Genomic DNA, 18,231 nt, shown 5'->3' with positions numbered 1-18,231 from the left:
TCACCCTCTTGGGTTTTCAATCATAGATATGCATAAACTGTTCAATAGGTTATTTGTTTGACATAAATAGTCAGTGTGGATCCTGCTATGAGCTCTGAGATTTCTAGCCTGGCTAAAGGTTTTACCACAGAGGTCACAGCTGTAGGGTTTCTCTCCAGTGTGGATCCTGCTATGAGCACTGAGATTGCTAGCCTGGCTAAAGGTTTTACCACAGAGGTCACAGCTGTAGGGCTTCTCTCCAGTGTGGATCCTGTGGTGACCTCTTAAGCTGCCAGCATGGCTAAAGGTTTTATCACAGAGGTCACAGCTGTAGGACTTCTCTCCAGTGTGGATCCTGCGGTGATCTGTGTAACTGCTAGCACGACTAAAGGTCTTACCACAGAGGTCACAGCTGTAGGGCTTCTCTCCAGTGTGGATCCTGTGGTGACCTCTTAAGCTGCCAGAATGGCTAAAAGTTTTATCACAGAAGTCACAGCTGTAGGGCTTCTCTCCAGTGTGGATCCTGCTGTGAACTGTGACATGGCTAGCGTGGCTAAAAGTTTTATCACAGAAGTCACAGCTGTAGGGCTTCTCTCCAGTGTGGATCTTGCGGTGATCTGTAAAATTGCCATACCTGCTAAAGGTTTTATCACAGAGGTCACAGCTGTAGGGCTTCTCTCCAGTGTGGATCCTATAGTGAAATCTGAAACTGTTATCATGTCTAAAGGTTTTACCACAGAGGTCACAGCTGTAGGGCTTCTCTCCAGTGTGGATCCTGCGGTGATCTGTGTAACTGCTAGCCTGGCTAAAGGTTTTACCACAGAGGTCACAGCTGTAGGGCTTCTCTCCAGTGTGGATCCTCATGTGCCTCTTGAGGTTACTGGTTGAGGAAAGGCTCTTCCCACATGTGTCACAGTGATGTGTCTCCATAACTCAGCTCTCTCTTTGTTCTCTGTCTGGTCTCTCTGGATCCTGTATCTAGTCTCTGGAAGCTTGTTTCCCTTAATATCTTTGCCGTCCAATCACCGATTTTATTTCTGAAAACTGCCAGATACTCATGACAAGTTAAGCTCAAAGTACATATCATTGGTTAAGGGGTTACTGGGAGGGGAAAATAAATGTATCGTCTGCAACGGCAGCCATTGTTTTTCGAGGCGGAGCCAGAGCGGAGACCATGGGAGATTGCCTACAGTGTTAGATTTACAGCTTTCTAGCCTGAGATTTCTAGCCTGGCTAAAGGTTTTACCACAGAGGTCACAGCTGTAGGGTTTCTCTCCAGTGTGGATCCTGCTATGAGCACTGAGATTGCTAGCCTGGCTAAAGGTTTTACCACAGAGGTCACAGCTGTAGGGCTTCTCTCCAGTGTGGATCCTGTGGTGACCTCTTAAGCTGCCAGCATGGCTAAAGGTTTTATCACAGAGGTCACAGCTGTAGGACTTCTCTCCAGTGTGGATCCTGCGGTGATCTGTGTAACTGCTAGCACGACTAAAGGTCTTACCACAGAGGTCACAGCTGTAGGGCTTCTCTCCAGTGTGGATCCTGTGGTGACCTCTTAAGCTGCCAGAATGGCTAAAAGTTTTATCACAGAAGTCACAGCTGTAGGGCTTCTCTCCAGTGTGGATCCTACTGTGAACTGTGACATGGCTAGCGTGGCTAAAAGTTTTATCACAGAAGTCACAGCTGTAGGGCTTCTCTCCAGTGTGGATCTTGCGGTGATCTGTAAAATTGCCATACCTGCTAAAGGTTTTATCACAGAGGTCACAGCTGTAGGGCTTCTCTCCAGTGTGGATCCTATAGTGAAATCTGAAACTGTTATCATGTCTAAAGGTTTTACCACAGAGGTCACAGCTGTAGGGCTTCTCTCCAGTGTGGATCCTGCGGTGATCTGTGTAACTGCTAGCCTGGCTAAAGGTTTTACCACAGAGGTCACAGCTGTAGGGCTTCTCTCCAGTGTGGATCCTCATGTGCCTCTTGAGGTTACTGGTTGAGGAAAGGCTCTTCCCACATGTGTCACAGTGATGTGTCTCCATAACTCAGCTCTCTCTTTGTTCTCTGTCTGGTCTCTCTGGATCCTGTATCTAGTCTCTGGAAGCTTGTTTCCCTTAATATCTTTGCCGTCCAATCACCGATTTTATTTCTGAAAACTGCCAGATACTCATGACAAGTTAAGCTCAAAGTACATATCATTGGTTAAGGGGTTACTGGGAGGGGAAAATAAATGTATCGTCTGCAACGGCAGCCATTGTTTTTCGAGGCGGAGCCAGAGCGGAGACCATGGGAGATTGCCTACAGTGTTAGATTTACAGCTTTCTAGCCTGAGATTTCTAGCCTGGCTAAAGGTTTTACCACAGAGGTCACAGCTGTAGGGTTTCTCTCCAGTGTGGATCCTGCTATGAGCACTGAGATTGCTAGCCTGGCTAAAGGTTTTACCACAGAGGTCACAGCTGTAGGGCTTCTCTCCAGTGTGGATCCTGTGGTGACCTCTTAAGCTGCCAGCATGGCTAAAGGTTTTATCACAGAGGTCACAGCTGTAGGACTTCTCTCCAGTGTGGATCCTGCGGTGATCTGTGTAACTGCTAGCACGACTAAAGGTCTTACCACAGAGGTCACAGCTGTAGGGCTTCTCTCCAGTGTGGATCCTGTGGTGACCTCTTAAGCTGCCAGAATGGCTAAAAGTTTTATCACAGAAGTCACAGCTGTAGGGCTTCTCTCCAGTGTGGATCCTGCTGTGAACTGTGACATGGCTAGCGTGGCTAAAAGTTTTATCACAGAAGTCACAGCTGTAGGGCTTCTCTCCAGTGTGGATCTTGCGGTGATCTGTAAAATTGCCATACCTGCTAAAGGTTTTATCACAGAGGTCACAGCTGTAGGGCTTCTCTCCAGTGTGGATCCTATAGTGAAATCTGAAACTGTTATCATGTCTAAAGGTTTTACCACAGAGGTCACAGCTGTAGGGCTTCTCTCCAGTGTGGATCCTGCGGTGATCTGTGTAACTGCTAGCCTGGCTAAAGGTTTTACCACAGAGGTCACAGCTGTAGGGCTTCTCTCCAGTGTGGATCCTCATGTGCCTCTTGAGGTTACTGGTTGAGGAAAGGCTCTTCCCACATGTGTCACAGTGATGTGTCTCCATAACTCAGCTCTCTCTTTGTTCTCTGTCTGGTCTCTCTGGATCCTGTATCTAGTCTCTGGAAGCTTGTTTCTCTCTGGTTGATCCTCTGTCTGGTTACTGCTGTTTCTTGTTGAGTCTCTCTATGATTGAGTCTCTCTCTGTAGTCTCTCTGGTTGAGTCTCTGTAGTCTCTCTGGTTGAGTCTCTGTAGTCTCTCTGGAGCCTTAAGGTGTCTCCTTTGTCTAGTCTCCGCCCATGATCAAGTATGATTGGCCAGTAGAAGATCTGCAGCTTTCACATATAAATGAAATCTTTTGTCTGTCATAATGTCCACTTTGCATATGTAATGTTGATCATTTGGTGAGAGGTGTATGTCTCTCAGGTTTATTTTTACTGTAGAAACACAAAACACTGTGAAAAAATGTATTTGGCCTACAACTCCTTTTTATAGTAATTTGGTTTTCTTCAAAATTATAGGCTATATGATTAGCCTACAAAATACGCATTACATGCAAATTAACCATAAAATGACTTTTGATTGGAATTGCAAAGTTTTAAATCCAATGATAATAATATACTCTGTCTCTATTGCATGTGCCTCAAGTAGTATTTAATTCAAAATTGCATGGCATTATACACTTTGGCAATATTGTGACCTCTGACCTACATTAGTGACACAGGCCTTTCCTAGTTGCACCTTACAAAGAACTAACTTATGGCTATGCAGGCATAAGAAAACAACATGATGACAGTTTATCAATAATACAAGAAACATAATTAATACATAGGCATATTTCTCTCGTGGACATAACCACAGGTTATGTTCAACTGAAATTAATTTAGCAGGGTATAGATCAAACTTATACTGTTTATTATATCCAGAGCATTTCAAACAGTATAAAAGTAATGACGTAATAATTATCTTTAATTATTGTAAACTGATCTGTGGTTTAAGGACAGACCTCTTCACTGCCCACAAACTCCTTCTGAAACCTAATAGGATGAGGACATCGTCTGACAAACTTCTCCTTCTCAGGAGGGGTACAAGACCTGTGTGCCCTGTTGGGCTCAGGCAGAACTTGGCTAGGCAGAACTCTCTCTAAGACTTCTGACAAGACTGTTCTCACAAAGGCCTTTGTCTTCTCTACTCTACAAAACGAGACTGGTAACATTGACTGGTATCGCCGATCTAGATTGAGGCACCATGGTGTATTGTATTCATTGTTTGATTTGCATAATTTCTTATCTTATTTAACTATAAAGAACTTTGTCTGGCATTTAATCTTGTTTTCTTCTCCACCCAAATTAGAACTTCAACTAAATGTGTTTGGGGGATAGAGATCTGGACGAATAGGTCCCTGAGAAGGGGACCCAGCAGGCAGAGTAAGGTAGCATGGTGGCGGATCATAACAAGGTAAGCAGAGCATCTGTAGGAGTAACCAGACACTGTGAGTGTTGGAGCGATAGAGGATGGAATACTAGCCCATATGACTGGGGATACAAGCCCAAAGCAGCAGTAAAGAGGGTTAGTGGGGGTGAGAACCAGCTGGAAAGGTTTTCAGTAATCAGAGGGAATGCTGTTTGGGATTGCAAACCTAAACATGTGTAACCCTTGAATAGGTCTGCGGTTGTCTTATGCCTTTATGGCCATAAGTAAGTTATTTGTCAGGTGCGACTAGGAAATGCCTGTGACACTAGGGTAGGTCAGAGGTCTGTAGTCAACAGTAATATATTTCACGGCGAGTACAATCATTTAAGACAGTTACAACAAACTAACAAGTGCAACAAGTCTCTCAATAAGAGTCATTGTGATCCTGGAGGAAACTAACATCAGGTCCAGCCAATCATTCCTAAGTGCCGTTGTACTCCCGGAACAGTCAGGTGGCTGAGCGGTGAGGGAGTCGGACTAGTCGGACTAGTAATCCGAAGGTTGCCAGTTCGATTCCCGGTCATGCAAACTGACGTTGTGTCCTTGGGCAAGGCACTTCACCCTGCTTGCCTCGGGGGAATGTCCCTGTACTTACTGTAAGTCGCTCTGGATAAGAGCGTCTGCTAAATGTAAACAAGTGCGTCTTGAGCCTTTTCTTGAAGGTGGGGAGACAGTCAGTGTCTCTGATGGAGGTGGGGAGTTGATTCCACCATTGGGGGGCCAGACAGGAGAAGAGCTCTTGAGCGGTGGGACCACCAGACGGTTGTCAGAAGAAGACCGTAGGTGGCGGGTGGGGGTGTAAGGCTGGAGGAGAGACTTGATGTAGTCGGGTGCAGTCTCGTTCACCGCTAGGAAGGTCAGTACCAGAGTCTTGAATCTGATACGAGCTGTGATGGGAAATGTTCTGGTATACATGCCTCTGAGGACAACACAAGACCCCTCTTCTAGAACATTTTAAGGTGCTGCGACGGGACGTGTATCACTGCCTTTCGTGGCCTCGGGTGGGGATTTCATAAACAATTTATTCCACACATGACATAAAACACGGTCTGGTTGTGTGCATTACCACAGTCTACCACTAGATGGCAGCGGTAGCCTGTACAGATGTGCAACAGATGCTCATGTACTCACTGTCAACTCATCGAGAATGTCTTGTGTGCTGTGAATTATATTCATTGGCAACACTCACACACCAATTTATATTGTAAGTCTACATTGTGATCATTGCAGGTGTGAGCCATACGCCAGACCGTTATGTAAATCAATTGCTATTTTCCTGGCAGGACCACGCTGTCTCACTCTCTACAGTGATTCTAACAAAGTCATGCACAAACATTCACCTGTAACCCAAGCTATCTGCTATGTTGATGTCATCATGGACCCCCATTGTGACATCATCAAACATAGGCAGGAGAAAGAAATGGAAATCCTTCTCACTGAAAATTTACATTTAGTCATTTAGCAGACGCTCTTATCCAGAGCGACTTACAGTAAGTACAGGGACATTCCCCACGAGGCAAGTAGGGTGAAGTGCCTTGCTCAAGGACACAACGTCATTTGGCACGGCCGGGAATCGAACTGGCAACCTTCAGATTACTAGCCCGATTCCCTAACCGCTCAGCCACCTGACTCCAATGTCAATCAATGGTCCAATAGTACAATATCATAAATAAATGTTAAACATTGATGGTTGTGGCGTCAAAATAACTGATGTGTGTCTTTGCAAAACCCCTTGTGAACTTGGAGAGCCCCACCCGTAATCATTTAAATTTAAAATCTGAATACAAAAATACACAAATAATACAGAAAACACTAGAAATTACTATTTTACTGCCCTGCTGTAACAAGAACAGACTTGAGAAGCATGTCGCGAGAATGAAAGAGGAGTGCAAAAAAGCCCATCCAAAAATGGACATCCTGAAGGAGAACATGAAGAGGACCTTTGCTGAGAGAGTCTGCTTCATTCAAAGCCACTCCACCAGTGACATTCTTCAGGAGTTCCCAGCTTTACAGCATATCAGCATTGTGAGTTCAAACCCTGCATGGAGTTAATGTACAACTTAATGTAGTTAATGTACAATTTGTAATAAGATTTATCTTCCAAACACATTTTTTATGTATATAAATACTCTTTTAGATATTCGCTGAAACTGAGCACATCTATAAAATTAATGTGGATAAGAGGTTGCTGGAAGGCTTTGGGAAAGCAGCAGACAAAATTGTTGCAGAGGCCAAAAGAAGCAGCCTGGGCAAGGAGATTCTACTCCAGTATCAGAGAGCTCTCAGTCAGGAGTGTGAGGAGACACACAGGTATTTAGAACTTTGAATTGTATTTGATGTTCTTCAAATACATTATGCCATAATTGCTATAAAAACTGATCAAGTTGTGTTTTTTCCTTTTAGGACACACCGTTGCAATACAGATTTCTCCCCTACCTGTTCCATGAAAATCCAGACAGGCTCTATGTAATTGACAAGGTAAGAGCATCACCAGTCATTCATAGTTTTCATAGGTAGGGATCTTGTATGCCTCTCGTGTTTTGTTTGTTTTAATGGAAATCTGGAGTGTATTACTCCTTTGGTGTGGTTCATATTGATAGGTGAGTACAGAAATACATCCCACTCCCATCATGCTTGGTGGATTTTGTGGGATTTTTTTTGTTACTTAAAAGTCTTGCAAATACATTATTTCTCATAGTATAAGAGATGTATTTTTTATTGCATATAATTGGGTGAATAATATAATTTATGTTCAGATAACTTTCCAATCAGATGCACTGACAGTCAGACTGACTAGATCTTTAATTCAGTTCAATAAAACAGAGAGTGCTTGAAAACCACATTGTAAATCTCATGTATTCATGGAAGATACTGAATTTGTTGTGGGCTTTTCATAGATGGAAAAGGCTCCTACCCCTGTGCTGCTGGTGAGTGGGAACCCCTTAAGTGCTGAATGTGAAATTTGTCTTCACATGGATGGAAAGGACATTGCGAAGGTCGAGGACATCTCAATGGGAGTTGGTGCCCTACTGGGGATCTATTTCATCTTTGGAGTTAAATGCGCAGAGAATGTAAATAAGACTAATTTGTATGCAGTGCATGGTTGGTATCAAGTCAGCTCTAAATGTATAATGTAATATTTTGTATTCATTGAGATTTCTATTTAACTATTTTTGCAAATTAGAAAGGATCAACCCAGAATCATTATTGTTGTATACTTTTCAAAAGTCTGATATGTAAATAAAAACATGCTTCAAAATATCTGCTGTTTCACCTTTATTATTGTTATTATTGTTATTATTGTTATTATTGTTATTACTGTTACTACTAGTACTGCTACTACTACTACTACTACTACTACTACTATTAATACTACTACTACTACTACTATTAATACTACTACTATTAATACTACTACTACTACTACTATTAATACTACTACTACTACTACTATTAATACTACTACTACTACTACTATTAATACTACTACTACTACTACTATTAATACTACTACTACTACTATTAATACTACTACTACTACTACTATTAATACTAATACTACTACTACTACAACACAACTTCTATAAAGGTTCTTCACAGAGCTTCAAAAAGTTCTTCAATGTGAAGGGGTTCTTCTAAGAACATTTTCTTGAAAGTTCCTCAAAGCACCATAAGAGGTTCCTCCACAGTTTCAAATTGAGGAACCTCCAAAGGTTCCTCAAGGGTCTTGTTCTTTCAACAATTGTTGAAAGTTGGTAAGTGTGCCAGTGATCCAAATGACTGAGCAAAGGTGTAGACGTTTAACTTTCTTGTTTGGAAGGGTTAGCAGAAAAAAACCCTTGCTGACATGGTGATGACAGAAAGGAGGGCAGTCCCTGATGTTTGTCACAGTTGGTGTTACCGTAGATGAAAAGTCTCTCTTATCAGTGGAAATGAAAGGCCCTCTTTATCTTCTCGAAGAAGCCACGTTTTGGCAAAGACCCCAGTTTTGCGTTTTCTGCCTTTTTCTCTTCCTTTTCTTTCTTCTTCATTTCCTTTCTTTGCTCTTCTGCTAACCTTTGCATCTCTTTCCTTTCTAGATCTTTCATTTTGCGTCTCTCATTCTCCAGCTTTGTTTGAATCTCCATGTTTCTTTTTTCTGCCTGCTCCAGCTGCTTCCTCTGTTTCTTCTCCATCTTCTCCTGCGCCAGCTTTTCTGCTTTCTTCTGCTTTTCTATGAACTCCCTCTCTTTCTTTGCTGCTTTCCCCTCCTCAGCCTTTATCTCATTCTCAATTTTTGTCAATATGTCACTGTTGGAACTCTCCACAACAGATGCCTCCAGTATTTGCATCTTCGCCAGTCCACTCTCTAATCCTTCCTCCTGGTTGACCAAGGGGTGGGTGTAGATTTGAGTGTCCTTAGGAAGAGGTGTGCAGGTGGGATGCTTGACCCCGTGGGGGTGCCTGGCCTGAGCTTCCAGGGGTTTGGTGGTGGTGAGGCCCAAGTATGCTCCATCTTTACCCAGTAGGAGGGGTGTGGGGGTTGGGGAGACTGGCTGATGGATGGGGGACATTGATGGAAGTTGGATATCTGCTGTCTGTGTTGGAAACAAGAAAATTGTTAGCACTGTAATGGAATACCCAACAAAAAAGGACACTTTTCTGAAGTAAAAAACAAATGACATGTTGGCATGTAGTCTTACCTCCTCAAGCAGTTCATCCAACATCTTCAACTCCTCCAAGATGGTAGGAGACTTAAGCACCTGTGTGTGAGGTGTCTTGGTCTCCTGCAGATCTTCAAGTTTCTTCTTGGAGGAGTTGAGCTCCTGCTCTTTCTGTCTCTGCTCTGCCTCCCACAGCTCTCGCTCCTTCTGCCTCCACTCTCTCCACCTCTCCTGCCTCTGCATGTCCAGACTGTCTTCTGCCAGCCTTTTCTCTGCCTCCCTTAGCTCTGCCAGCCTCTTTTCAGGCGGCTTTTGTAAGGTATTTTTCAGGTCTACCCACCTTTTAATTATAAACCTCGTTTCAGCATCCTTCTTTGCTGCCTGCATCTTCCGGGCCCATCTCTGTTCAGCCAGTATCTGTGGCCCGCTTTTTACCGCCGGTGTCCGTTCTTTCTTTTTCTTATCCATCCGCTTCTTTTCTGGAAATCCGCTCATCTTCTCTGTTCTGTTGGAAAGGAAAGTGACTGCAGTGTTGACATAGACTTTTATAGTTATTTTACTCATTATGACCAACAGATATGACACATTAGAAATGACACATTGCTTTGTGACATCATAGCTATTGTGAAAAAATTCTGACTCGCCCGCTGGACATTTCATTCTCTGATGTTTTTCTAACATAGGGATATTTCATGGCAAAAACACGGCGCATGTATCTTCAAGTAAGAAAATGACTTGGTTTACGGCATGTCCTGAAGTGCCCAAAAGGTTGATTTGTAATAAACAGCACAATATTCTCAAAAGCAAAATAACTGTGTAAATAGTAATTTTCTACAATATATTGCCGACATGCATCATTTTCTGGTCTTGTCACCTGAAGCTTGATAAAAAAAGGCTGGGCCTAATTAGCAATAATCTGAAACCAAAGCAACCGTAAAACCTAAAGCAGAGTAATGGAAAAGTTGAAACGTTGCTGAATTCTAATCAGAAAAGTTGTCTGCCAAGAAGGCCTATCGCTCCTTTGAATCAGTAGAGTAACGCAAATTACAAAAACTAAGACACCTATCATCATATACCGAAGGATGATTTCAACTTCTGGAACTTATTTTAAATATCGACTCAATAATGAATCGATTTTTGAGCACAACTCCTAAATATGTAGCATAAATAACAAGAGCACATGAAAAAGGAACTAACAGATTCAGGATAGCATTGTTCTTGTAAAAGTGTCAGTACAGATCGAGGTAGAAATCTAGAAAAGTCATGCACAAACATTCAACTGTAACCCAAGCTATCTGCTATGATGATGTCATCATGAACCCCCATTGTGACATCATCAAACATAGGCAGGAGGAAGAAACAGAAATCTTTCTCACTGAAACTGTCAATCAATGGTCCCATAGTACAGTATAATAATTACCAATACTACTACTACTAATACCAAGCTGTTTTGCCTAAATCTCTCAGCAGTAAACACAGTGAACCTGTCAACCGGCATGATAACAGCTGATAGGAGTCACTATAAATGTTAAACATTGATGGTTGTGGCTTCAAAATAGCTGATGTGTGTCTGTGCAAAACCCTTGTGAACTTGGAGAGCCCCACCCGTAATCATTTAAATTAAAAAGCTGAATACAAAAATACACAAATGATACAGAAAACACTAGAAATGACTATTTTACTGCCCTGCTGTAATAAGAACATACTCTAAGTCAGTATTTCTCAACCCTGGTTCTCGGGACTCACTGTCCTGCCAGTTTCCCTGCTCCAACACACCCGATTCTAATGAATGGGTTGTTATGAAGCTCAGGAGAAGCCTGATAACAAACATTCATTTAAATCAGGTGTGTTTGACCAGGGAACATCTAAAACATGCTGGACGTGGGTCCCGAGCACCATCCCAATCATGGGAAACTTGCTGCCCTAAAAGCCCATTCAATAAAATACAGACAAACACAAGCACACAAACACACACACAGAGAGAAGTTCCTGGCATTGAGATTGTATATCTTCTGGTTTCATCCTATGAGTCAACAGCTCTGGGACACTTAATGATTCTCTAAAAAGAGAGAACTGTAAAAGAAAGAATCATTAATGAGTTGTGTATCTCAACACTTCAGTTGCCAAACTTAACATACAATGATATAACATTGTACAACATTTTATCCATAGAGGAATTTGACTCTGAAAGTATGGTGTCAAAATGTCTATGCCTGTCTTGCTTGTTCTGGTTCTTGATCTTCTGCAGTACTTTCTATGTGCACAATCTGGTGTATTAATAATGTAATGTCCTCAGACTGGTCTTTCCAAAGCCTAGGTGCTAATGCTAAAATCCTTAACGATCATTCAGTATTGACACAAATAGGCCAAGTGTGATTCCTTTGCAAGGCAAGGGAATAAGTTAACACATGTTGGACCACTGCATGCACAATCTCTGTAAATCCTGTAAATATACATGTTACAACATTAAAAGTATTACTAGAATGTGATACATAAAAAAAGGAAACAAAATCCTATCAAACACAACTTTAAAACTGTTTAGAACTATATTTACAAGAACACAACTTTTAATGATAATTTCAGAGTCTTCCTCGGTCCACCTTCCTCTTCGACTGTTGAGACCACCTTTCCAGAGGTGTGTCATTAAAGTGTGATTGTCATTTTAAAATTCATGCAAATCACCGACTGTCTCAGACGAGTGTCTGGGTGACCAGTGACAAAGGGGCTGTATTATTCAGGTCTCTGCAAATACAGCCCGACAACACAATTATCCGTCTTCATCAGAACTACTAAGTATTGTATTCCTTAAAGTACAGATACAGTTTCAAGAACAACCTGCATGAGCCTCAACAGCTCTTGTAATTAAAGAAATAATAAACCAACCAATCTTACTCAACAAATGGGTCAAATACACAGACACTCTGAAGGGCTGCAGAGAGGGCTGTCTACAGGTTTTACCACAGAGGTCACAGCTGTAGGGCTTCTCTCCAGTGTGGATTCTGCGGTGAGCTGTCAATTCCCTATTCTGTTTGAAGGTTTTACCACAGAGGTCACAGCTGTAGGGCTTCTCTCCAGTGTGGATCCTGCTATGAACTCTGAAATGGGCAGCCTGACTAAAAGTTTTACCACAGAGGTCACAGCTGTAGGGCTTCTCTCCAGTGTGGATCCTGCGATGATCTGTGTAACTGCTAGCACGGCTAAAGGTTTTACCACAGAGATCACAGCTGTAGGGCTTGTCGCCAGTGTGGATCCTGCGGTGATCTGTGTAACTGCTAGCACGGCTAAAGGTTTTACCACAGAGGTCACAGCTGTAGGGCTTCTCTCCTGTGTGGATTCTGAGGTGAACTGTTAAATCCCCAGTCAGTCTAAAGGTTTTTTAAGATTTTCCTGGGAACCCTCTCGTTGCTGCTCCGTACTATTTTTGGACTTTGAAGAAGTTGAATTTGGAATATGATCAGAACTTTGAAAAAAGTATCCACAACAGTGCCTCTGTCAGTTGTGTGTCTATGTAAACTGCAAAGGTAGCCCACATGACCTCAACTTGCTAACTATGATTGCCTCAATGCACTTCATTAAGAAGTACAACAGAACTGAAAGCGTAATTTAGGTGGGGGGAGGGAGGGTTGGGGCGTGGAGTGTTACTTGCACGGGTGTGATTGATAAAGTCTGGCACTTTTGGCCTTGTTTGAACACACACTGGAGCCCCGTCTTGTAATGTTTCTAATATATATGAAAGAAACTTAATATATATTAAAGAAACTTGGGTTCATCAAAGATTTATTAACTAAGTAGCAACTAGCAAACGCGGTCAACATGTGCCTTCAGTTTGGTGTGTGTGTCTTTTACTAAAGAACCTGCTGCCATGTCGTCAAGATTGTAGGCCTGCAGATCACAGGATTTTTTTTTTGTAAAGCTAGTCGTTGCTGCCCTCTGGTGTTCGCAAGTAATAACACCCCCAATAGTTTCACATTTTTCCCCCTCTCTCTCTTTTTCACTTGTGCCAGTATGCATAATACGGCCGATCAAACAAATGAGTAAATGGCTCGTTATACCGTTTGTGTTATATGGATATTCCGTAATTCCAAAATGAAACAAAACAACGGAAACCAAGCCTTTCCCCATCATCTGGTTCTGACTTCCAAAATGGACAAATCGATATTACGAGCCTATTTTTCATCTTTTGCAGATATCAGCATAAAGGATATGGAATAATCAAAACAACGATTAATGTCTCGTTATACCATTTGTGTTATATGGTTATTTCATTATTCCAAAAAAACCGAAACAACCAAAAACAAGCCGTTATACTTAAATGTGTTTTCGATTTACTAATGTGACAAAACGATATGACGATAATCATCATCCTGCTTTCAAAATATAAACTAAACAAAGGACCATTAGAATCCAAATTTAACACCTTTGTAACAAATAAAATTAAACAACAAATATGGGAGGACATCTCAGACACCATCAATTCGAAAGGAGTGGAGCACAGGGATATCAAGGAAGTTAGAAAGAAGTGGAGTGATTTAAAATGCAAGCCGTTGAGGACTTTCCACGAAATGTCCCAACAGGAGGTGGTCCAAAGCCAGACATGGGACCATATTCCAGTCTAGTATTGGACATTGTTGGTGAGGACTCCCCCTCAGTAATTGGGATTTCATGTGGGGTTGAGAGTGGAACAGCAGAAGATGCTCCGGCACCGGTTTCCCCAAAATCTCTCCCAGCAACAGCCCTCGCACCAACACCAGCACCACCTCTCCCTCAAACAGCCGAACAACCTCTCTCCCTACCTGCAGAAACATGTCTGCTTGAGACACCTCAGGATGGCTCCAACACAGGGGCGGTTTTAGGCACGGGCGGACCGGGCAGCCGCCCGGGGCGGCATTTTTTCATGTCACGTGGGGGAGGCACGAGCATAAAATAAATAAATAAAAATCTCTGAGCCGCGAAGCGGTTTTCTCTTTTCTATCATTTCACGGTGTGGGGAATTGGCAAATTGGCGCCCCCTTCAGGCAGCTGCAGGCACCCCTGCTTGCTGAGAAGGTGCCGTGCACAGAAGCTGTGTGAAAAAAGGGGAGGGGGACAGACAGCTCACCGGAGACGCGAAGGGCGTCTCGCCCTGGGTGTAATTCAATGTAGAACCGCCACTGGTTGTATATCTCAACACTTCAGTTGCCAAACTTAACAAAAAATGATATTACATTGTACAACATTGTATCCATAGAGGAATTTGACTCTGAAAGTATGGTGTCAAAATGAAGACTTTAATTAGATAATCAATGACAACACGACCATGAAACTATAAACACTATAATATAGTAAACAACAATAAAAAAGGAAGGTATGAATTATGTCTGTCTCGCTTGTTCTGGTTCTTGATCTTCTGCTGTACTTTCTATGTGCACAATCTGGTGTATTTAGTGTGACGTCCAGTGAATGTAGTAGTAGTAAGTAGTAAGTCCTTTATTGTTACAGCACAAGTACACAAGTATACAGGTACCACAACATAGCCTGTCACATAGTTAAAAACTTGTGAAAAGTGGCAATCCACCCGTCCATACATATACACAAACATGACAAGGGGGTAGACAGGACGGGAAGACAAGGTTGAGGGAGAAATTTAAGCATAACATGAGGAGAGGGAGGAGAAAAAAAGGCAACCCCCAGACTATGCTCCTAGAGGAGTACAGTGTGGGAACAGGAGAAAAAAGACACCTCAGCACATAAGCACATACATTTTACAACATTACAGAAACTCATGACTTGCAACGGGGATGGAGGTAAGCCAGCGCAACAAGCAGCCATCTGGTCCTGCAGCCATGATAGGCGCTGGTCACAGACCCGCCTGGCACACTGGGGGAACGAAGCAGGCGAAGGCGTTGGATGGGGGTGGTGGGGGGGTGCGTGCATATCTGTAATATGTGAAAGTTGGTGTGTGAATAGGCCTGGGTTGTCGCCATCGCCTAGGCCACAATCAGACAGTTCTCAGTTCGCAGATTGTATTGCCATGGAGACAGTCTTGATCAGGTCCCAGACAGAGACAGCAATCCCCACCCCCTTCCTGTTGAAGGGGGTGGGGAATGCAAGAGAGTCTCTCTGCAGCGCTCTTCAGGGGAGTTGTTGTTCCAGCAACGGCCTTGGCCATGGCCTGTGCTGGTTAGGTTGTCGAAAGCAGATAAGATTGGGGTTGTTTGGTTGAGTAGCTGCGTTCCAATTTGCAGTCGGTCCAATCATGTCAGCCAGCCTTAGGGGGCTTTTTGACAGCTGTAGCCGTTTCCTTAATTTTCGATATACCAGGGCAGCGCCTAATCCAATCAGCAAAAGCCTGTAATCGTAGTTCCGAATAGGTAAATGTCTTCAATGTCCTCCACGGAAAGTGCCGCTAGGCACACAACGTGTCCATCGAGTAGCCAGCTGCGAACGTCCCGTCAGGACAGTCAGGTTCCCCCCAACCCAAATGGTGTCAATTGCATTAATAGACCAGCTGATCAAATCCATGATTTTTAGTTCGGAGAGTGGTGCGGAGAGAGTCTCTCAGTATAGGACACAAGACACAAGACTAGACAATACGATAGAAGCCAAGCAGGGAAGGCCGGGGGGGGGGAGAAAATGTGACCGCCTTCGTTGAGAGCAAGAATGAAATATAATGTAATGTCCTCAGACAGGTCTTTCCAAAGCCTAGGAGTGCTAATGCTAAAATCCTTAACAATCAGTATTGAAACAATTAGGCCAAGTGTGATTCCTTTGCAAGACAAGGGAATATGTTAACACATGTTGGACCACTGCATGCACAATCTCTGTAAACCCTGTAAATATATACATGTTACAATATTAAAAAGTATTACTAGAATGTGATACATGAAATAAGAAACAAAATCATATCAAACATGACATTAAAAGATGTTTATAACTATATTTACAAGAACACAACTTTTAATGATAATTTCTCGGTCCACCTTCCTCTTCAACTGTTGAGACCACCTTTCCAGGTGTGTCATTAAAGTGTGATTGTCATTTTAGCATTCATGCAAATCAACGACTGTCCCAGACGAGTGTTTGGGTGACCAGTGACAAAGGGGCTGTATTATTCAGGTCTCTGCCAATACAGCCCTACAACACAATTATCTGTCTTCATCAGAACTACTAAGTATTGTATTCCTTAAAGTACTGATACAGTTTCAAGAACAACCTGCATGAGCCTCAACAGCTCTTGTAATTAAAGCAATAACAAACCAACCACAGACATCCCAAGTCTCCCGGAAGGTCCGGGAGTCTCCCGCATTTCAATAGCGGCTCCCTGACGCCCGCAAATGCTCTACAATCTCCCGGAAATCGTGGATTTTGTATTTCGAGTGAGCAAGAGACTGTCCAATGGTCATTTCTGGTAGAGATAGGTGCATATCGCGCGTCCTGATTGAGTCGTGGGGGTGGGGTGGGGGGGTTACGTGCAGGTTGAGGGGGTACATCATGCGTCAGGATTGCGTCGGGGGGGGGGGGACCACCTCCCGGAAATGAGCTCTTGTAATTAAAGACATAATAAACCAACCAATCTTACTCAACAAATGGGTCAAATACACAGACACTCTAAAGGGCTGCAGAGATAAAGAGGTCAGCCAGAAATTAATATGGAGCACCTTGATGGGTTTCTTATGAAATTACAAATGTGTGCTTCGAAACTGAAAAGGTGTCAGCCAGTGGTGTTTGGTCATGTTGGAGTGTAGATCTGGTGTCACTACATGTGCTGTCCCAGTAGGTGCAGGCCAGTAGTTCTTCCAGCTGTGAGTCATACATAAGTTCTCTCAGGTGGTGACTGCTATTACAACTTCACCCTCTTGGTTTTTCTATCAAAGATATGCATACATTGTTCAATAGGTAATTTGTTTGACATAAATAGTCAGTGTGGGCTGCTTAGATCTTCTCTCTTGTGTGGGTCCTGCAGTGAGCTCTGAGATTGCCAGCCTGGCTAAAGGTTTTATCACAGAGATCACAGCTGTAGGGCTTCTCTCCAGTGTGGATTCTGCTGTGAGTTGTCAATACCCCAGTCTGTCTAAAGGTTTTACCACAGAGGTCACAGCTGTAGGGCTTCTCTCCAGTGTGGATCCTGCTATGAGCTCTGAAATGGCTAGCATAGCTAAAGGTTTTACCACACAGGTAACAGCTGTAGGGCTTCTCTCCAGTGTGGATCCTGCGGTGACCTGTGTAACTGCTAGCACGGCTAAAGGTTTTACCACAGAGGTCACAACTATAGGGCTTCTCTCCAGTGTGGATCCTACGGTGATCTGTGTAACTGCTAGCACGGCTAAAGGTTTTACCACAGAGGTCACAGCTGTAGGGCTTCTCTCCAGTGTGGATCCTGCTATGAGCTCTGAAATGGCTAGCATAGCTAAAGGTTTTACCACACAGGTAACAGCTGTAGGGCTTCTCTTCATTGTGGATGCTGTGGTGACCTCTTAAGCTGCCAGCATGGCTAAAGGTTTTATCACAGAGGTCACAGCTGTAGGGCTTCTCTCCAGTGTGGATCCTGCGGTGACCTGTGTAACTGCTAGCACGGCTAAAGGTTTTACCACGGAGGTCACAACTGTAGGGCTTCTCTCCAGTGTGGATTCTGTGGTGAACTGTTAAACTGCTATACCTGCTAAATGTTTTACCACAGAGGTCACAGCTGTAGGGCTTCTCGCCAGTGTGGATCCTCATGTGCTTCTTGAGGTTACTGGATGAGGAAAGGCTCTTCCCACATGTGTCACAGTGATGTGTCTGCATAACTCAGCTCTCTCTTTTTTTCTCTGTCTGGTCTCTCTGGATCCTGTATCTAGTCTCTGGAAGCTTGTTTATCTCTTGTGGATCCTCTCTCTGGAGCCTTAAGATGTCTTCTCTGTCTTGTCTCTGCTTATCATCAAGTAAGATTGGCCAGTAGGGGATCTGGAAGAAACAGTTACAAGTTAATGAGAACTCAGCTTTCACATATGAAGGAAACTTGTGTCTGTCATATTGTCCATTTGGCATTTGTAATGTTGATCATTTGGTTACAGGTATGTTTCTCAGGTTTAAATTTAATAATAAGAGAAACAC

The 18,231-nt window shown here is 43.1% G+C and overlaps 1 protein-coding gene across 1 annotated transcript; it reads right to left on the bottom strand.

The window, feature by feature from the left end:
• On the bottom strand, positions 1-17,922 carry LOC136938618 (zinc finger protein 208-like). The gene is made up of 6 exons (XM_067231715.1): positions 17,610-17,922; positions 17,358-17,525; positions 12,189-12,504; positions 2,309-3,074; positions 1,211-2,003; positions 1-866 (listed from the first exon to the last, which is right to left on the bottom strand). Exons 1-6 carry the CDS (start codon positions 17,920-17,922, stop codon positions 1-3), a joined length of 3,222 nt encoding a protein of 1,073 aa, XP_067087816.1.
• Between the last annotated feature and the right edge of the window lie 309 nt (positions 17,923-18,231).

Source organism: Osmerus mordax, chromosome 3 (genome assembly GCF_038355195.1).
Source record: "Osmerus mordax isolate fOsmMor3 chromosome 3, fOsmMor3.pri, whole genome shotgun sequence".
Classification (NCBI taxonomy): domain Eukaryota; kingdom Metazoa; phylum Chordata; class Actinopteri; order Osmeriformes; family Osmeridae; genus Osmerus; species Osmerus mordax.
This window is presented reverse-complemented; position numbering and strand designations above follow the sequence as displayed.

Bases quoted from the DNA above. Each gene is read 5' to 3' on its own strand.
- LOC136938618 (XM_067231715.1), bottom strand. From the start codon at position 17,922: ATGCAGACACATCACTGTGACACATGTGGGAAGAGCCTTTCCTCATCC. The intron at 17,526-17,609 runs GTCACCACAGCA...GCCATTTCAGAG, and splicing joins CCATGCTGGCAGCTTAAGAG to CTCATAGCAGGATCCACACT. The intron at 2,004-2,308 runs GCTAGAAATCTC...TGAGTTATGGAG, and splicing joins GTGGTAAAACCTTTAGCCAG to ACACATCACTGTGACACATG.